Source organism: Oncorhynchus clarkii, chromosome 1 (assembly GCF_045791955.1).
Source record: "Oncorhynchus clarkii lewisi isolate Uvic-CL-2024 chromosome 1, UVic_Ocla_1.0, whole genome shotgun sequence".
In the NCBI taxonomy this organism is placed as follows: domain Eukaryota; kingdom Metazoa; phylum Chordata; class Actinopteri; order Salmoniformes; family Salmonidae; genus Oncorhynchus; species Oncorhynchus clarkii.
The window spans coordinates 75675823-75695385 of NC_092147.1; the positions used below are offsets into that span (position 1 = coordinate 75675823).

A 19563-nucleotide genomic window follows, 5' to 3' on the forward strand; every position below is an offset into this window, starting at 1 on the left:
AGTTAGTCTCATATAATAGATGTTCGTATGTCTGTGAAGTTAGATTTTTTTTGAAAGTACATTTTAAGTTAAAAAAAAGAAAAAAGTTATATCTGCAATCCAAAGGATCTACAATCCTGAACAAATACAGACGGACCAATCAGAACACATGTCTTTGCCATCTGTCACGTTCTGACCTTAGTTCTTTTGTTATGTCTTTGTTTAGTATTGGTCAGGGCGTGAGTTGGGTGGGTTGTCTATGTTCCTTTTTCTATGAGTTGGTATTTCTGTGTTTGGCCTGGTATGGTTCTCAATCAGAGGCAGCTGTCAATCGTTGTCCCTGATTGAGAACCATACTTAGGTAGCCTGGTTTCACTTTTGAGTTGTGGGTGATTATTTTCCGTGTCAGTGTTTGTTTCCACACGGGAATGTTTCGTTTGTTTCGGTTATTCACGTTGTTATTTTGTAGTTTAGTGTTCATGTAAATAAAGTATCGGTATGGACACTTACTACGCTGCACATTGGTCCAATCTCTCTGTCAGAAGAAGAGGACGAGCATTACACCATCTCCCTCTTACGTATGGTCTAGACTAAACTAGCCAGCAATAATGACATGCAAGCAAAAAACAACACCGGCAGAAATCTTAAAGTAAATGATGTTGTCACATCGTTGTTCAGTGATGACAGTAATTCATCTGATGATCATTATACATAGAACATTTTGAACACAGATTGACATTTCAGAGCCATAAGGTTCTATCTGCTACTGCACCCTCTAAAAAAAACGGATTTACAAATGTCTCAGGATTTGGATACTTGAAAAGTGAGTACCTTAATGGGTTATGAAAAAAATAATTCACTACAAAACAGTTCTGAGATGTGAGAACTTGGATTCTCAATATCTCAGGACTATGCTTTGCACAGATAGAACATTATAGACCCAAGGTCACATGTTGGTGAAAATGTGGCTGGAGGGTGTCCATGTTGACTTCCAAGGGTGGATTTAACAGAGAAATATAGTGAGATGGATTTATATGATTAAGAAAAGGAAATACAAGCAGAAGTAATGTATAATCTTATTATTTAGGGTTGGAAATGGTAGATTGAGTTGTTTGAATCTGTGTACTGATGTAATGTCAACCAAGGTTAAACACCTGTACAAGGAGCACAACCTAAACACAATCTAAAATGGCAAAACATAATTCAACTTGATTGTGAGTGGGTTTGTGTTTGTATGTTGAAGGACTTGGCAAAAATGGATAACACACAGATGTAGCAATGTACTTTGGTGGTGGATGAGACCACGCCCCTTACCCCAGTGCAAAACATGTTTAGCACTTGGAAAATGCTAGCTATATCAATCCAATTCATCATGCTGCCCCCAAAGCAAAGGATGGGGAATATGAGACTGTATGCACAGGTCTTATATGATCGAGTAAGAAATGCTAGACCACCTCATAATGAAGCTCTTATGTGCTAAACTTAGCCTGCAACGCTATTCAGGTCTCCTGTTACCTGTTCTGAATGCATCTTACTGACCCATGCCATTGTCATTTAATTATGCAAGCACAAAGCCAAGTCTATGGTTACAGCTGGAACGTGTGTGGAGGAACAAATTTGCCTGATGGATTTTTAATGATAGTCCTAAACTAAAACAGGCGCCCATTGTAAAGGGATATCTAATCAGCAGTGCATTTATAAATGATGCTGTGTGGAGAGGGAGATACTTATAAACCAAACTCCAATATAAACCTATTCTCACAGAGGAGACCTGTCAAATGCTATAATTTGACATTCATCACAATGCATGTAAACACAGTACTATCACTATCGAGATTGATGTAAATGTACTGTATGTGATTTATGTGATGCTTATTATTGGTATAATAACAGCTACTAGCTGTCAATGACAAACAATTTAGTGTCATGGGCATGGCCCTAAACTACCTCGCACATTCATAATTCATGAATGCAAATGTCAGCTTATTCCAACACCCAGCACAGATACAGATGCAGTAGCAGTAGCATATTCGCCATTATTGACATAAGTGATTTAAAGTTATGTTCCGATTCTGTAGGGTCCTTGAATGAAAGAGTTGTTCAATCTAAAATATATAGGCACTACAAAGACCATACAATAACTTCCCAAATGTGTTATAAAGTAGGCTATCAAATCATGCATCTTTATAAACCACTCTGTAAACCATGTATGTATGGTGCCATCTTATTGTAGTGAAACATGCTGAAGAAGGTACTGTGGGGTTCGGTAGCTCCCATACTCTATTCTAGAGAATACAGTGCATTCAGAAAGTATTCAGACCCCTTGACTTTTTCCACATTTTGTTACTTTACAGCCATATTCTAAAATTCATTTAAAAAAATCATCATCAATCTACACACAATACCCCATAATGACAAAGCAAAAACAGATTTTTAGAAATTTAGCAAAAAAAAAATTGAAATATCACATTTACATAAGTATTCAGACCCTTTACTCAGTACTGTAGATGCGATTACAGCTTCGAAGCCTTCTTGGGTATGACGCTAAAAGCTTGGCACACCTGTATTTGGGGAGTTTCTCCCATTCTTCTCTGAATATCCTCTCAAGCTCTATCAGGTTGGATGGGGGGGGGGGGGGGGGGGGGGGGGGGGGGGGGCGTCGCTGCGCAGCTATTTTCAGGTCTCTCCAGAGATGTTCGATCGGGTTCAAGTCCAGGCTCTGGCTAGACCACTCAAGGACATGGAAATACAATGGAGGCCACTGTGTTCTTGGGGACCTTCAATGCTACAGTTTGTTTTTGGTACCCTTTCCCAAATCTGTGCCTCAACACAATCCTGTCTCTACAGACAATTCTTTCGACCTCATGACTTGGATTTTGCTCTGACATTCACTGTCAACTGTGGGACCTTATATAGACAGAGCCTTTCCAGATCATCTCCAATTAATTGAATTTACCACAGGTGGACTTCAATAAAGTTGTAGAAACATCTCAAGGATGATCAATTGAAACAATATGCACCTGAGCTCAATTTCGAGTCTCATAGCAAAGTGAATACTTATGTTTAGCATTTTTAATACATTTGAAAAAATGTCTAAGAACCTGTTTTCGCTTTGTCATTATGGGGTATTGTGTGTTGATTGATGAGGATTTTTTTTTTTAAATCAATTTTAGAATAAGGCTGTATTGTAACAAAATGTGGAAAAAGTCAAGGGATCTGAATACTTTCTGAATGCACTGTGTATACAGTATGATTGCTATCATATGTTCTGCCAGCATGGTAGAAATGTCCAAAAGTCAATGTCTCTAATGGTGATTCCACAATTCAGTTAGTCTCTATAACCATTAGTGTTATGTTACAATTTAAAAAAACATTTACATTATAGTCATTTAGCAGATGCTCTTATCCAGGGCGACTTACAGGAGCAATTAGGGTTATGTGCCTTGCTCAAGGGCACATCGAAAGATTTTACACCTAGTCGGCTCGGGGATTGTCTTAAACGCTATGCCACCCCTGGGCAGTGTGAATACATTAAGATTGGAATGTATCCTATTAGTAAACGTGTTATAAGACTGCATTGTACCCTTCAATGTATCTTGCCTCTCAAGTCATTATTCATAACTACTGTGATTAAAGATTTACATTTATGACTAATTTCATTACAAAGCAAATCAAACTGGGAATTTGTCTGATCACTGTTGAGTCATCTCTATTGACAACAGGCACATTCAATTACTAGATAAGGGGCAAAGTAGTCTCATTGATTGACCAGGAACTTCATTATGTCCTCTGTCGTTAATAAAGGTCCATTGATTTTGTCATTTAAATGGGTTGGAGATTCAGGAAAGATAATAGTGAATAGTGAGACTGAGGGCATGATTCAATCTAAACCTACACTGTAGTAAAAACATACTGCAAAAAACTCACATTATGTCTTCCCAGAGAAGTTGCAACATTTCATTAAAATCAAAAGTAGTCATAAACATGTTTATTATTGTCTAATTAACAGCAACACTTAAAAAATGAATTTTGTGTCACGGGAACAATGTGAACAATGTGGGTTAACAACAGTACAAGTAGGACTGCATACTGTATAATGTCAGTCATTTTATCTGTTGGTGTCTTTTTTATCCACTCACTGACTAAAAGCTTTAAGTCACTTTCCCCAAATCAGTCAATTTCTGAGAAGGACAAAAGTAATGCTGATAACTGGAATGGGATCAATACGCCCTGCCTCCATAATTTCAAAGAGTTTACTGCATAAAACTGCGCTTAAAAATAGCCGTTGTCATATTTCGCTGTTGCTCTGATCTTATTCCCGGGGGGGGGGGGGGGGGGGTGGATGGATAACGAATGAAAAAACAGTTGGCAGCTGGAGTCGATGAATGAATGACCCATTCAATCAGCAATAACCACTTCTCATGATCTTAAGTCAAATCACCATTGACAATCGTGTTAATTAACAAACGGTTCTAGTATGAGTGCCTTTAGCTACTTGCACAAATCGTAGGAAATATCTACCTCAGTGTAAAACATGAATCCCCAAAATTGTTACCCCTGGTCTCTCCCCTACACAGTTCTCGGTTTAAAGGTTCAACTGATTTTAAAACCGTAGAAAAATAGCAGGCATGTTTTACAAGTCTCACATTTCAAATAATAATAGTCCTCCTAATCGATCGGTCCTCAGCACAATTGAGATTAGCCTATAGTCTACAGCCTGTAACCTAATAAGAGAGGCTATGCTTGTTATTTCAGTATAATGGCATGCTTCATAAATGTCCGTAGGCACTCGTGACGCTAGGATTTACCAACTCGGCCAAATTTGTCTTTGAACACTTGTCACTTATTATTTATAGGCTACTTCGTTCGAGAGCACAACCGAACGACTTTGTTCCCACATTAGACTACCTTTGAGAAAACGTTTGATAGCTTTTTTAACTAGTTCAGAGTGTTTCTTTGAGGAATCCAGAGCGAGCGCCCTTGTATCATTACTGTGAGAAATGTTCTTTCATACAAACGATCTTTACACAGGTCCTGGAAGAGATAGACATTCAAATAGATTTCTTAAAAATTATAAAGGTAACACAATATTTTTCCATTGCACATAACTTAAATACACTATTGAGAAATTATCAGACTAATGCAGTGTTAATCTCATAGTTATTTTTGTCGAATTCAAATGATATTAATGGACACATGTGGTTTTCCTGATAGAAAAGGGACGATTTATGGGCACAATATTATCTAATGTTGATTCTTATTAGCTTAATTTATGCACAGCAACAAAAGCAATGCATTTGGTAATTGCGGAGCAACTAAATATTTTTGTAAGTGTTTAATATGATCCACAAAGAGCTTTTAAACTTAAAATAAATACAGCGTTCTTACAGGACCTTCGGCAATCCATTCAAGCCAACAAGTTTGGAGAGCGTGTTGAGTTTAATCAATTCAGAACGTCGAGATGGAGCCTAACTCACTCAAGGTAACATTATAATCATACACCAACATATTCTATTTTCGCATGATATTATCAATTTGAGGACAAACCTTTGTGTTTGCAGCTCATTTACAATTCTTTGGTGTTTTTGTTGTTTTTACATCATATTAGAATAAGTAAATATATAGTTACATGGTTCTAAATCAGTCCTAAAATCCGATGCAGATGGTATTTTGTGCGTAATTTAATGATTTGTCAAGCCATAGTCATTGCGCATGTCGTCCCATTCAATGTTTCCACATTTTTGAATATGAATAACTCATTCATTAAGTTGCTTATTGCTATTTTCTCCACAGTGGGTAGGCTCGTCTTGCGGTTTACACGGACCATATATATTCTACAAGGCTTTTAAATTTCACCGGGACGGTAAACCAAGGATTCTGTCCCTCGGAGACTTTTTCTTCGTAAGATGTAAACCCGGGGATCCAATTTGCATAGCGGAGCTACAGCTGTTGTGGGAGGAAAGAACTACTAAGCAACTTTTATCAAGCTCAAAACTTTATTTCTTACCCGAAGATACTCTCTTGGGAAGGACAGTTAGTCATGGAGAGGTAATAACCTTCAAACATTCTGTTGATACTTCGATGTGGCATTTTCTGCATTCTTTGGTCATTCGTTGTATAACGTGCATGCATTATGTGATACCCACATTGATCCATCGCAAACTGCATAATGTGTCTGTCTATTACAGTGTTATTGACTGCTTAGCCTATTTGTTCCTCATTGTGTCAACTGCTGAATGTGCAGTTCAATCGTATCCAGCTGTGCGTAATAACGCTCGTGTGCTGTATAAGGTTAATTGTATTAGGGGAAGAAAAATCCCCTACAAATCCATCTGGTAGGCTATGTCATTTTATTTCTTCATGATGCGTGTCAAACGGTGATATTGACTGAAATTGCGAAATGGTAAAGCATATGAGATCAAAACGCCTCGATTCAACAACACCATAAATATAATCTTTCATCATATCATATGAATGGCTGCTGAATAAGCGCACACAACCAATTGAAGACGAGTGCTAGCACGTCTGACTTGTTCTCAATTTGCATAATTTCCATGAAATCATTCGCATTCCTAACAATATGATATTGTTGTCAGCTCAAACGTTCTGCCCTCTTATCTAGAGATTAGGACAGGTCGAAATGACAAAGCGTTATAAAACAACATTTACTGTAGTCTGATATGTTGCCATTGGCAATATGATTAACTGAGGTATTTTGTTAAGTGGCTAAATATGACGCCTGTATCACATTTCATAACCGCATAGAGCGACAAATCTTGGTTTTGTACATTAATTTATTGTGGGGTATATAAAACAATCAAACATTTGCTATATGCTACTGTAGCCTACCCAAATAGGCAATTCTACCGAAACACATTTCACGATGCTCTTACTTGATTTTGAGGTCATATGAAATATGCCAGCGGTTGCATTTGTCATTTAGGAAGGACAAAGCCTAGTTTGTATTTGATTAGCAATGCAAACATAGAAACGGACTTTTCCCCTGCTGATGGTCCTCTTGTGTAATACAGTAGCTATCATATTTCCTTATAGTGGACACTGCTATGAATACATGTAATTGAAACCTTTTATTTTCTTCACTCAACTAGAATCATCCAAATCCTTACTTTGCATTAGCCTTTAACACAATGTAATGACTTTGTAAATACTTTGAGTGCATGCATAGTCCATCATTAAGAAACACACTTGTGCAATAAGGGACAAGTCAGCCCCACCCCTTGAGAAGCCTGATTTGCATTGCAAAGTGGTAACATCACACACGATTGGATATCTGGACAATATTATTTGACTCCTTCCAAGATCAAAGGACAGAGTGACTCTAGAGTGTTGGCAGTTGGAAATGGATAGTTATAGCAATAGCCTAGAGCAGAGCTGAAGTAGAGTATGACACAACATACATCTAAAAGTGTGATATTGATGCCAACGACCCCCTTAAATGTGATTTTAAACTTGATGTTCTCAGCAAATTGCCCTATAAAGATTACATTGGAATTTCACTCAAACAAGTAACTGTCTGCAGTTATTACCAGTCAGTTAATGATCTTTATTTTATGACTGCCCTAATATGCAAATCTGCTTAGCCCGAGACAGCTTTCAGTTTGTAAGATATACGTGGTAGTTATAGCCTCTGACTAATGGGTACGTGTAAGACTACTTATCTACAGCACAAATGTGTTCATGTCATGAATACAATAACAAGTCATTTTCTCAGTGGGATAAAAGGAGGTTATAAATCTCTCTGGATATCCCTTCTTGAGTTCAATGCTCACCATATTATGTCATTTCCCCTCAGGCCTGGGTATTTGTATGCTCTTTGCCCCTCCCAGTGTAGGCAGGGACAAGAGAAACCCATGTCCTACTGTGCTCATTTTGCTTTCGCTGACAACCCTTCTACTCCACCATAAAGACTGACCGCATGCTATGTATAAAGGCATTGTGTTATGTGGCGCACCCATTATGATACAACCTCTATTTGCGTCTCTGCATTCTGTGGTCTGAGAACCGCTTCTTGCAAAGCAGTGACACAGTATTAAGTCTTACCCTCAACGCCCCCCTCCGGTACATGTTGGCTCAATACGCTGTCTTTTTTTGGCTCATGTTTCAAGAGAGCTTTTTTAGATAACACTTACTGCTACAACCATTTCAATGCTGCTACAGCTAATTGCTTGGGCCTGATTGGTGTCCTGCTTAAGGTACCCATCGTGGCAATAGACAATTGGCAAGTAGTCTGGTATTTTCTGTTCATACACTAATAATTTGTTATTATCTGTGATGTCACTTCTTGTTTGCCACTCTATTCCTGTAAATGACAAAGCAGTGAGGTATGAGAGCAGTGACTGCAGCAGTTGTATTGATTGCAGTAGAAATAAATGGTGGCATCTGTCCAGGATCAGCTTTGGTTTATGGCAAAAATCCATGCTTGTGGTGTTTGAGTGCTGGGGACCTGTAAATAGGGAAATCAGATTATATGTTGTTTATTTTCTTCTACTCTGATTTTCCTGGAGGGTGTATGTTTGCAAAAGTAATTCTAGCCATAGGAATGTTTTTGTTCAGTTATGTTATCTGGTAGTCCATATATACAACCAATAGCTCAATAGTCAGTGAGCATGATACCAAATCACCCTATTCACCCAACAATGTCACTAATTTAGACTTGGGTGGGTGAAAACTATACCCCACTGCAGAACAAGCCATTAAGTCAGAAACGTTGCCCGCAAGTGAATTCCTTTTGCGTTTCGAAAATACATGTAAATTATTGTCAAGTTTTTAGGGCAGTACTGGGGATAATTTAAAATGTAATTTAAACTGAATGTCATGCCCTTCAAAGTAAAAAAAACACATCATTTTGGTTTATGTTATTTCCATACACATAAATGTGTTCTTATATGCCGCTATTCTGTGATATATGTAATGATATACAGTGTTTTTTCCCTCAACACATGAAGAATTGGTGCTCTTTGGGTTGGTTTACACCTTGTCATTGACAAACCACTTTAACATCAAACATATTTCCCATAATGCATGACTCTAAAGCCCCAAGCTATAGTGGATCATTATAACCTTAGAGGACTGAAACCACAGATGAGCTGTTTCCAGAGAATGTACTTAGCATATTTTTATTCTTTAGTGAATGCTCATAGCACTGCTTCAGCCTAATATGATTTAGTCTGTGGTTATACACCCCACAGTCAAAATAAGTCAAATAGTATTCAGTTCTGTGTGTGTTTAAAGTATTTTTAAAATTACACACTGTACAAAACAACATAGTAGCTGCTTATAGTTTATGGCAGAAATCAGAACGCCAGTATCTTGCAGGCATATATATTGTGACAACATATAACAACTATTTAACCAAGTTCTATTTTAAAATAGTTTCAGTAGAATACATCAGACCCTAGCCTCTCCTGTGCTCATAATTTACGTGGTTGAGATTAGTTTTTGTCACTGTATCCAAGGTCAGTGTTGAGGAGAAAAGATAATGAACTCATATTGCGTTTCACTCTCTCAGCCTAGTGCACCAAAGAGCATTGTTCATGTCACCATGTCCATTACTCAATTACTAATCTCCTTTTGGCCCAAGGAATTCCTGGGTTGACCCCCTGAGCCACCAGACTGAAACCTTCGCAGCATGACAGGGGCTGACTGTGAGACTCTGACTCTTAACTGAAAGGCCTGTCCAACAAATGTACCGCTTTGCCCTACAATGGTGACATTTAGGAATGTCCGTTACTGTTCAAGTACTGTGGTGCTCTTTTCACAGAATGATATGGAATAATATGGATTTTATGGACATTTAGAGATCATGAATTCATAGCACAATTGTTGAATCTTAAGTCATAAAAGCACACCTTTCTATCAATTACACAGTTGACATTCCATACATGTTATATAAGCCTTCATGCATTATTTGTTGTAAAAGTAAAAAAAGGATCATATCTGCTGTACTATTTGCTGTACTATCATGAACCTGTAATAAATCACATTGTAATATTATTGCTCCATAAACCACTGAGATTGTTGTAAGCCTAGTCACAATATCAACCTTTATTTGCAGTCTGCAAAAATGATATAGCAACAACCTCTCTTGTGAATTGTTTTATTTGAAGTGTCACATCTTCCCATTGGTAGCCTACAGAGACCTCTGACCTATATGCAGCTTGGTGGTTTTATCTTCCACTTCCTTCCACTATCAGTACCTTAACTCTTTATGGTAACTCAGTGTGGGTGTTTCACTGCATTTAAATGGGTGTTGTGTTTTTGAACTCATAATATAATGTCATGACAGCTGTTGAATGACAATCACCTGTTGCATTCAAGTAAAACACATCACAAAACAGGATAGTTTGACACCCACACGTCACATACAATTGAATGATGTTTGGGAAACATGCAGTTTAAATGTTTCTTTCTGTGAGGAAACTATACAGCAGGGTTTCCTAAACTAGGGGTCGCCTGATTTGAAAGTGGGGTTGCGAGATACATTTTGCGCTTGGTTCATAGAACGGTAGCTGCTAGATGTGGTTGTAATAAACAGCGGTTTCTGTTTTCTTCCTACAAATGTGGCTCTATCTTTTGAATGGTTTAAGCTACAAAATATTATGACCCCTTCACTGAAAGATAAGACTCTCACGTATGTACATACTTTCCCCCTCTAGTATGCCCACAAGCTGTTAGATCCGAGTGGACAAGACCAGACACTAAATCAGACCATCAGACTTCTACACAGATCATACATTTTTGCCTGATGATCTTCTGAACTTCCCAATACCTTTCTGATGTATTTCAGTCACTTCAAACCATATCGTCTTCATGTTGAAATCCTGTCAAAAATACTGTCAGACTGATTTGTAATAGATTGTCATAGCCCAAAGTAAATATTGGCCGTTGATTACATAACTTATTTTTACATGGTTGGGTTGCAGACTTTTTAAAATATCAAAATGGGGTCGCGGGCCAGAAAAAAGTTTGGGAAGCGATGCTATACGGTATGTTATGAAGACACTCATTCAAGACCTAAGATGTTAACTTTCGAAAATCCATTGTGAAATCTTCTGAGTAACGTAGTATTAAATATAATGTATACTCCTATGAGTTACCAGTTTAGTATGTTTACTTAGTCAACTGTATCAAAGCACAAGAAGAATTCCAGAGGATGTTTTTGGCTGCAGGCATCACTGCTTAACAATTTCTACTGTCTGCTGTTGATTGGTACTTACTGCCAGCAAACAGTTTCAACCACCAACCAACCACCACTTGACAGCACATTATAGGAGTTTATATAACCATGTTTATGTTTGCGTTTACTAAGAAGACACAGGTATAAGAAGCTGACTATCTCAGCTTTTCTTATTTACAGCTTTGTTTTTGATTAACTCAGTTTTGCTAGCGGTGTGGAACTGGCATTGTGCAAATTTACTCTGTATGAAACGTAATAAAGTCACTGTATGTGTGTGTGTGTGTGTGTGCGTGTGAATGCTTAAAGGGATAGTTCGGGATTTTGGCAATGAGGCCCTTTATCTGAGTCAGATGAACTCGTGGATACCATTTTTATGTCTCTGCGTGTAGTTTGAATGAAGTTGCTAACTAGCGTTAGCACAATTGCTAACAATCATTAGTGCAATGACAGAAAATCTTTGTGAAATACAGTAGACTTCCAGTCATTACGCTACCGCTAGTTATGATTGGCTCGCGAAACTGCCTCTAACTTCCTTCATACTGGACGCAGATACATAAAAGTGGTATCCAAAAGATCATCTGACTCTGGATAAGTAGTCAAAGGGCTTCCTTGCCAAAATCCTGAACTATCCCTTTAAAGGTTGCTTCAGGGGAGAGGTGTACAGACTGTTGCAAGGTAAACGTTAAAAAGCGTGTTTCTCCAGATGGACACATCTGTCCTCCAGATTCTGCAGCTTAATAACAATCTCCTACCACTCCGGCCGGATAACAAGCCCATTACTCCTAAAAATGGAACCACATTTCAACATTTCTATGCCACAATTTTTCCATTGGAGTTGCAATTCCTCAAAAGGGATAGATCAAAAAAAGTTATTTTAGTTTGCCTCAAAGGGTTGAAAGAACCAGGAACACAACTTGTTCAAGGGTTGTAGACTCTCTAGAGTATTACATTTGAACAAAAGGTTGCTTAGAAAAGTTCACCCTGGTTACCATGGCAAGCTGCAGATGTAGGATCTTAATTTGATCACAGGAGATGTTCAACTTGTAGTGTATTAGAGGTTTCAAAAGGCTTTGTAATTTCCACTTTTAAATTTCAGACTTGATTTTCCCTTTTTAAAAATGTATCAACACCTACAAAAAAGTCAATTAATTATAATATAATGATAATTCACATTCCTGTTGCTGCAAGATTATTTTCCTGGCTCCTGGTTCCTGGCTCAAATTAAGATCCTGTATGACCCCATCTCTAATAGTAACTCTTATAATAGTCTTAAGATGGTGTTATGAATTGACATATCCCTGTAAATTTTTTCCCTCCTGACCTCACGCTCCCTGCCCTCCTTCTCTTGTCTGTCTTATAGCACGAGGTCATTGCTGTGTCAGAGAAGGTGATTGTTCGGTTGGAAGACCTGGTGAAGTGGACAGTCCCAGAGTTTTTGGGATGGTCCCACGGACTGCGGGCAGCGCCTCTGAAGCCCTCTGTACTGAGGGAGCTGGGTGCCAATGGGCGCAGAGATGCCCTCCACAGATACAGGGAGAGCACCTTCACCAGCGGCCTCAACTTCAGAGACATCCAAAGGGAGAGGGCTCAATTGGGTGAGGGCAACTGCTTTCCTGTCTCTCAAGCTATTTTGTTTGTCTGTCTATGAGTAGTCAGAATAAGTACTAGAAATCTGACCATAACATTTCAGTTATACATGGAATTGTAACTATTTGTTAATACTTATAAGCCTCTTATAGATGAAGGCTTTGTATAAAATAGTTACCAGTTTGGATTACACATCACTGTTAGAACCACATGAATGCACTAACACATTTATGACCAATCAAACATTTTTCATTATGCATTTATTTTTGCTCATGTTACTGTTATAATTGCATGTACATTCCTGTATAATTGCCTCAAACCTCTGGCATCCTTAATTTGTACCATTAATGTCGTTGAGGTATTTGATAGCTGCATTGTGGTATTTCACTGCTGCAGTGAAAATAACATGAATCACAAGATATGAAGGAGGCTGATGAGTCATGCTAAGCCTTGCTGATATAAAAAAAGGGTTTATTTAACAAAAGAAATGTGAAGGACTTAATATTCCCTTTGAATAACTAAGTTTCCCCCCTTCAGATGATAGTGAAGCAGCAACATTGTCATAGAATGTTAATGACACATACAGCATTCTCTAACTCCAATTTCATATTTTTCTATTTGGGTTTCTCTTTTTATTCATAGTTAACAGAAAACTGACTACAGATAACTTCAACTTTTTTGCAAAAATCTCCCATTGACATCAATACAAGATATAAGGTATAGTCACACATAGTTGTATCAATTTGGGATTGGGCCCAACAATCATCACCATATTCTTGGCACTTTCTAGAGATACTGCTGTAATGTTTTGCAATAAAAAAAAAATCCATTACCAAAAAAACATTTGACTAGAGAATGACTGAAACAAGCAACAAAATAGAGAAAAGGCCCCTTCAGAATGTGTTATTGATAGTTGTTATTGTTTGGGGGTTGTGGATGATTCATAAATCCTTTAGTAGCTGGGGAGCTTGCTTGGTTTTGCCTTTGAGTGTTATATTGCCCTTGAATACACTCTATATTGTTAGATTCTAAAGAGAAAGTGGATTGGAGAATCAATAATGGCCGCTTTGTCGTTCTACGACATGAGGAATCAATAGTGTGTGTGCGCGAGTGTGTGTCAGTGTGTGCGTGTGTATGCATGTGTGTCAGTGCTTCTCTATGTATATATGTGTGTGTGTGTGTAGTGATTGTGTATTAGTCATAACAGGAAATAACGGAGGGATAAAAACAGCTGTATAGATTTATTTGATGTCAGTCAGTCTCGTCACCTTCTAATATTCTCTGTGGCTGTATGATGCTAATGAGTGATGTGGCCGTTAATGACTCCATCAGGCTGTGTGTAAATGCACTTGTCCCTCCAGTGGAGTATCTCCCTGGCTGCCTGCTGAATGTGCCTTGTCAGCAGAACTCCCCTGGCAGGGCACCAGCAGCCCTAGCCCTGTGGCATGTGTTCCCACCCCTGCCAGCTTGCCGTTGTCTCTCTAACGATAAGAGAGGGATCATTCAACAAGGACACGCTATTCCAATGAGCTTTGGTTTGGATAGCAATATAGCTGTGATGAACTGATGATTGAAATTAAATATGAATTAAAGAGATATTGCAAATGTTCATTGAGTGTCCTGCCGCTTTCCTTGTAGGTTTTGTTAGAGCTTCTGAATCATTATTCAAATTTTTGGGGAAACGATCATTTATAACCCAATGAGTTTCTTATTGTCGGGAAGAGCTTTCCTGCCTTCTCAGTTCTACTCATAACATTAATGATCTGTTAGCTAATTGTTGTTATAAATACGAGGATGTCCTCTCTGGATCTTGAATATCTGAGCCATTTATTCATAAAAAAACAGGATACTGCCAGAGGTTACATATAAATCAATTGTGCATTAAAGGGTAGTACAGTGTGCTATTGTTATTAAGGGAGGCATTTTTTTTTACGTGAGTGTTTCCTAATGTTTCCTGGCAGACAGCCAATGAGAAGTACAGTGCATGGAAAGCATAAAAAATGCTCTCTACAAATGTGTCATGAATAGCAGGATCACAGTGCTATTGTTCTTTATGTGAATTATATGATGTGATATTATAGCAACTAAGCTACATGCTCTGTTCACAGAGGATAGGGAAACAGAGGTCTCCACTGTCATTAATTAGAGAAAGAGTGCCCTTGCCTTGCCTGCTAGCTATAGCGCCGCATCGACCAGTGATTTTTAACAGTGTGAAGCGAGTTGAGATTGCTGTTATAATTCAAGTGCCATCTTGAGGAAGAATGAACTGTTTTCAAGGCTCTCCACATTCTAGAGTGCTGAGCAATATTACACTTATCTGGACCTGCAGCTGTAAATAAACCAATTCCACCATGCCGCTTTAGCAGGGAAAGTTTACATTCATTTCCATCCCCCTAATAGAACTGTCCCAATTTTTGGCCTGTCGAAATTTGTTGTTCTATTCCAGTGGACTGGACAGGAAACGGAGAGATGTTGTGTAATACAGTAAGGAATACAGAGATTGTAAGAATATAATCTGGTGTTGAACGGACCACCTGTGTTCTATCTGATCAAGACCTATTTTCTATGGAAGATAGACATAGGAGCAACCTCAATGTGTTGTTACAAGAATAATGTGATATGGGCTCTCTACCGTAAAGGACATCTGGCAAAAGACATATGGCTTTAGATGTTGTCTTTTTACATTAGAGCTTTTTACATACAGTATATAACTGTGACATCAATATCTGCATCAAGCCATCTATTGTATGTTCCTACCATTTCCTGGTTGAAAACATTTGAATAGTTCGCCTAATTTCAGTTTCTGTGACAAATAAAGCAAGTAAAGTGTAGGTGTAGAGCATCATAGTACCATCTCAACTGCTGTGAAATATATTTTCCATAAACAATAATATAGTATTTTCAGCTGTTTGAAGCTGGTGTACAAAACCGAAAGTAAAAGATGGAAAAACTTAACTTAAGAACGGGAAGCATAGAAATATAGCACATAGAACATCTCTACTGCTTTTTAGACTTGCTTTCGAGAGAGAGAGAGAGATAGAGAGCAAGAAGAAAGAGAGAACATGTGTGGATCATTAGTCATGATTCATCATTCACAACTGCCGCTCCTTCCCCCAGCAAGATTTGTGCTGTGACATGATGACAGGGATTGTGCAAGGTCACATTTTTGACTCTCTCTACCCCCCTCTCTTACTTCTCACCTAGCTGGAGGTCGATGATGAAATGATTTACAGGAAGCAAATTAAACCATGCTGCTTTCTAGTTAACAACACTGTGCTAACATATACATTCCTACTAGAATGAATATGGTATGTTTCACAGGTGCCCCATAGAAATATAATGAATCCAGTGCATAACGCATTATACATTATTTATGTCTGTCCAGATGCAGCCACTGGCAATCTTCAGAAAATGTTTCAGTGGAATATTTTACATTGACGCAGTCGATGGATTATAACCTTCGCAGCATCTTTCAGAGTTCACCAAATTATTTATGCTGACACAGACCCGCAGAATGATAAAGAGAATAGAAAACAGATTTCTTTCACTGGGTTGAGTTATCCTGGCAATATACATATGATTGTAGTTGATGTTGCTTTTCTATTATACTATGGTAGAAAACCGACCATGAAAAATATTTTGTGATCCGATAGACAAAGGCATGGATTTGAAATGAAAGAATGTATTGTTGTAAAGCATATTCTTCATTCAACTGTGTATTAATCCGATAGCTGCCGTACGCTCCCTTTGTCATTTTCTCTCCCCTATGCAATTTCCTCAAACTAATTCTTGGAACTATCCAAAGCTTTTGAAGTAATTCAATGGAGTGTTCTATTGATTGTGTGACTCTGATAGCAATGGGTTTTGGTTTATGGGCATGTTCTCTTCATTATTTTCAGACCTGTTGGAGAGAGAATCACAAGCTGTTTTTCCCTCACTGATCTGCTCATATCATTAATTCCCTTGACTGAAGTTTGGCCGGAAGCCAAAAAATTCTAAACGTGTAAGCAGTAAATTGTGTGGCGGGGTGGAAAAATCTATTAGATGTGGGGAGCGTTTGAGCATGCCTGGAATTTGAATGGGCCAGAAAAACACGTCCTAGCAGGCATGTGCTTTGTAATCAAATTTGGATTCCGATGGCAAAAGCGGTTTAGTAATTTAGTCCTTTCAAAATGTCAGATAATATTTGTGTAATTTCCAGCTGTTTTTTTGCCTGTGTGCTCCAGGGGGTGAGAGGCTTTGCTGGTGGATTGTTAAACAATGAGTTTGGATCCCAGGGGTGACCTCACAGAGGAAGTGAAGGGTTTTGTCTGTCCATTAACTGGCTCTGAAACAACAGACTTGTTATTGATGTGACCTCTCCTAGAACATAAAAGGCATCCCAAACAGCTAGTATAACACTCACACGCTATGCTAGTGACATAGAGGGAGCATTATTCCATTAAAATATTCCCTAATCTGGTTGCCTTGATTGGATTAGTTTTGTTAAAGTTGAACAGAAAAAAACTATAAAAATAGACATCAACATGGACGCACAGACAGACCCAAATACTCAGACACCCACCCACACACATACCCTTCTCTTAAAGCCATCATAGTGACATTATTAATTTCAACCTGGGGGCATTCATTTTGCTTGCGAATAAACAATGTGGCTTTTATTAGATAGGTTGCCAAGGCTTGTTGAGTCAGTATGCCTTACCCTTTAGTTTTTATTGCCAGCCAATCATCCCACCATAATGTCCTTGAATATTTCATGAGAACATATATTAGTCCATCTGTGTTATGAATGCATTTCAAGCTGCTCCAGTTGCAGTCTTTTTGTGCACATTACAGTTACAGCCTGGAATTCAATCAGATCTGCACTGCGGGCAACCCATACTGCAAAAACAGCTTTACCATTCATATTCACTGCATAGGAACAATGTAATTGTTGTCAGTGGGGAGTTATTAGGGCTGTCAAACTCAGGTTAAATTATTGCCTTTCCACTGACATTGTTTAAAAAAAGTTTCAACATAAATCACAAGTTGCAGTATTCGTACATCGTCTTGAATAATGTGCATATTTTAAATGGCACGGTTAGTTTTCGCATAAGTGTTACATTGCATGAGGAAAATATCACCCAATTCGGGAAGTACTTTTGGACAGTTTGAGAAATGTTTTGTTGTTTCTTAAAAAGTATGATACTTCTCCCCGTGAGAACAAAGAAAGGCACAGGGCTAGTTCATAGACTGTTTTCCGTCCTGTTGTCCTGGCAGTTATTTCATTTCCGTCCTTTGTGTGTTGGCCACTTGGTAAATCCGTATTATTCAGCAGCTCTGTTACTCTCCACCATTTCCCCCAGTCATTTTTGTGAAAACTCATTAAAAAGTGAACAGTTTCTTTGAGGCATAGATAGTGGATCTTTTGAGGAAGTTTGTCAGTTTTATTTGTGCGTTGTGTTACACATCAATATGAACAGACGGGCTAATAGGATATTTTAAAATGTAACGCTTCAAGGTTTTTGGGGTACAAAAAAACCTGTTTCATCAATATGGCGCTAATGTCATTATTCCGTTAGTAGAAATAAATGTTCCAGTAGTTGTTCTTACATTAATCCATGTAAATTGTTCATTGTACTGGATGTAATTATTTAAATAGGTCCAGTTGGCTTAGCCTATTTACTGTTTATTTTAAGCTTCCCTGTACAGATCTGCTGACATGAGAGGTTCTTACATAATGACAGGAATTCACAATGGGCTCTGTTGAGTGACAGCCCCCACCCAGTCCTCTCTCATTATAGTCCTTAGAATGGGAAACATGCATGTCCTGAATAGCCTGTTGTTTTCTCCCCTTTCCTTTCTGTCCTTAACTGAAACATATTAAATCATGTTCCTTTCTATGTCTGTATCCCCTCAGTGGTCTGCCATGATTTACAATGGGGGGCTTTGAGGAAATATACACAGCAAGTTTCGCCAGGAATGACATGTAATTCCCTCTGACCCAATTCCCAATCTTCAGATGAATAGTTTTCTACCCTTCCCATGTAAACCTCGACTAAAGTGGGAACTCTGTGTCCCATTAAAGGTACATTTAAAGGAAACATCACATCCATTTTATTCCAGAATGCACAGAGAATGTACAGGCCAGGAACTCAGTCATAATCTTTATGATCCAAGATCACAGCTGCTCAATTGAGTTTGTGTCGAACAACGCCGCGTGACAAATGGAAAGGTCGGTCCATCAGAAGAGATTGTATATTATCTTCTGGGAGAAAAGGCCTTTAGATTTAGACATAGAAATAGTGGAATTAAATGCCTCAGATTTCCCCTGACCTTCTTTTCATCCTCAGAACTAGTCAATTACACTGAAAATCTCCTTTGGGCAAGGTTTTCTATGTAACAGCCTGGCCACTGTTAATAATTTGTGAATGAGGAGTAGCGCAACAGTGCAGTATCTAGATTGGGAAAAGCAAACAGAGCCATTAATCTCTCTGGATGAATAAAACAAAGAACAAGGTGCAATGTTGAGGCCTGTTTACCACAGACAATAGCTATTGACTGTCAGTTCTGTAAAATCTCTGTTTCTGCTTGTCTAAGTCGACTTTCTTGTTCCTACCAGTAATACCTCGCTGGTATATACAATTATGGGTCTCATGTTTGGAGTATGATTGTGGTGATGCAGGGTTGAAGCTATAATTTGGTTCAGGCTTAAAAGACCTCTGGAACATTGGGATGCTGCCTTGTTTGTAACCGCCATAGTCTTTGATAGTCAAAGGAACCAATTTGGCACAAGGAGCTCTGAATAATTTTATCATGTA

General features: G+C 38.3%; 1 protein-coding gene across 1 annotated transcript in view; it reads left to right on the plus strand.

Annotated features, from left to right (window-relative positions):
* Positions 1–5384: 5384 nt before the first annotated feature.
* Positions 5385–19563, plus strand: part of LOC139412500 (AT-rich interactive domain-containing protein 5B-like) — a 62950-nt gene continuing 48771 nt past the window's right edge. The window contains exons 1-3 of the mRNA XM_071159278.1: positions 5385–5461; positions 5773–6027; positions 12537–12771. Of these exons, the coding sequence (XP_071015379.1) occupies positions 5441–5461; positions 5773–6027; positions 12537–12771 (511 nt within the window). The 5' untranslated portion in view covers positions 5385–5440. The remainder of the gene's footprint in view (positions 5462–5772; positions 6028–12536; positions 12772–19563) is intronic.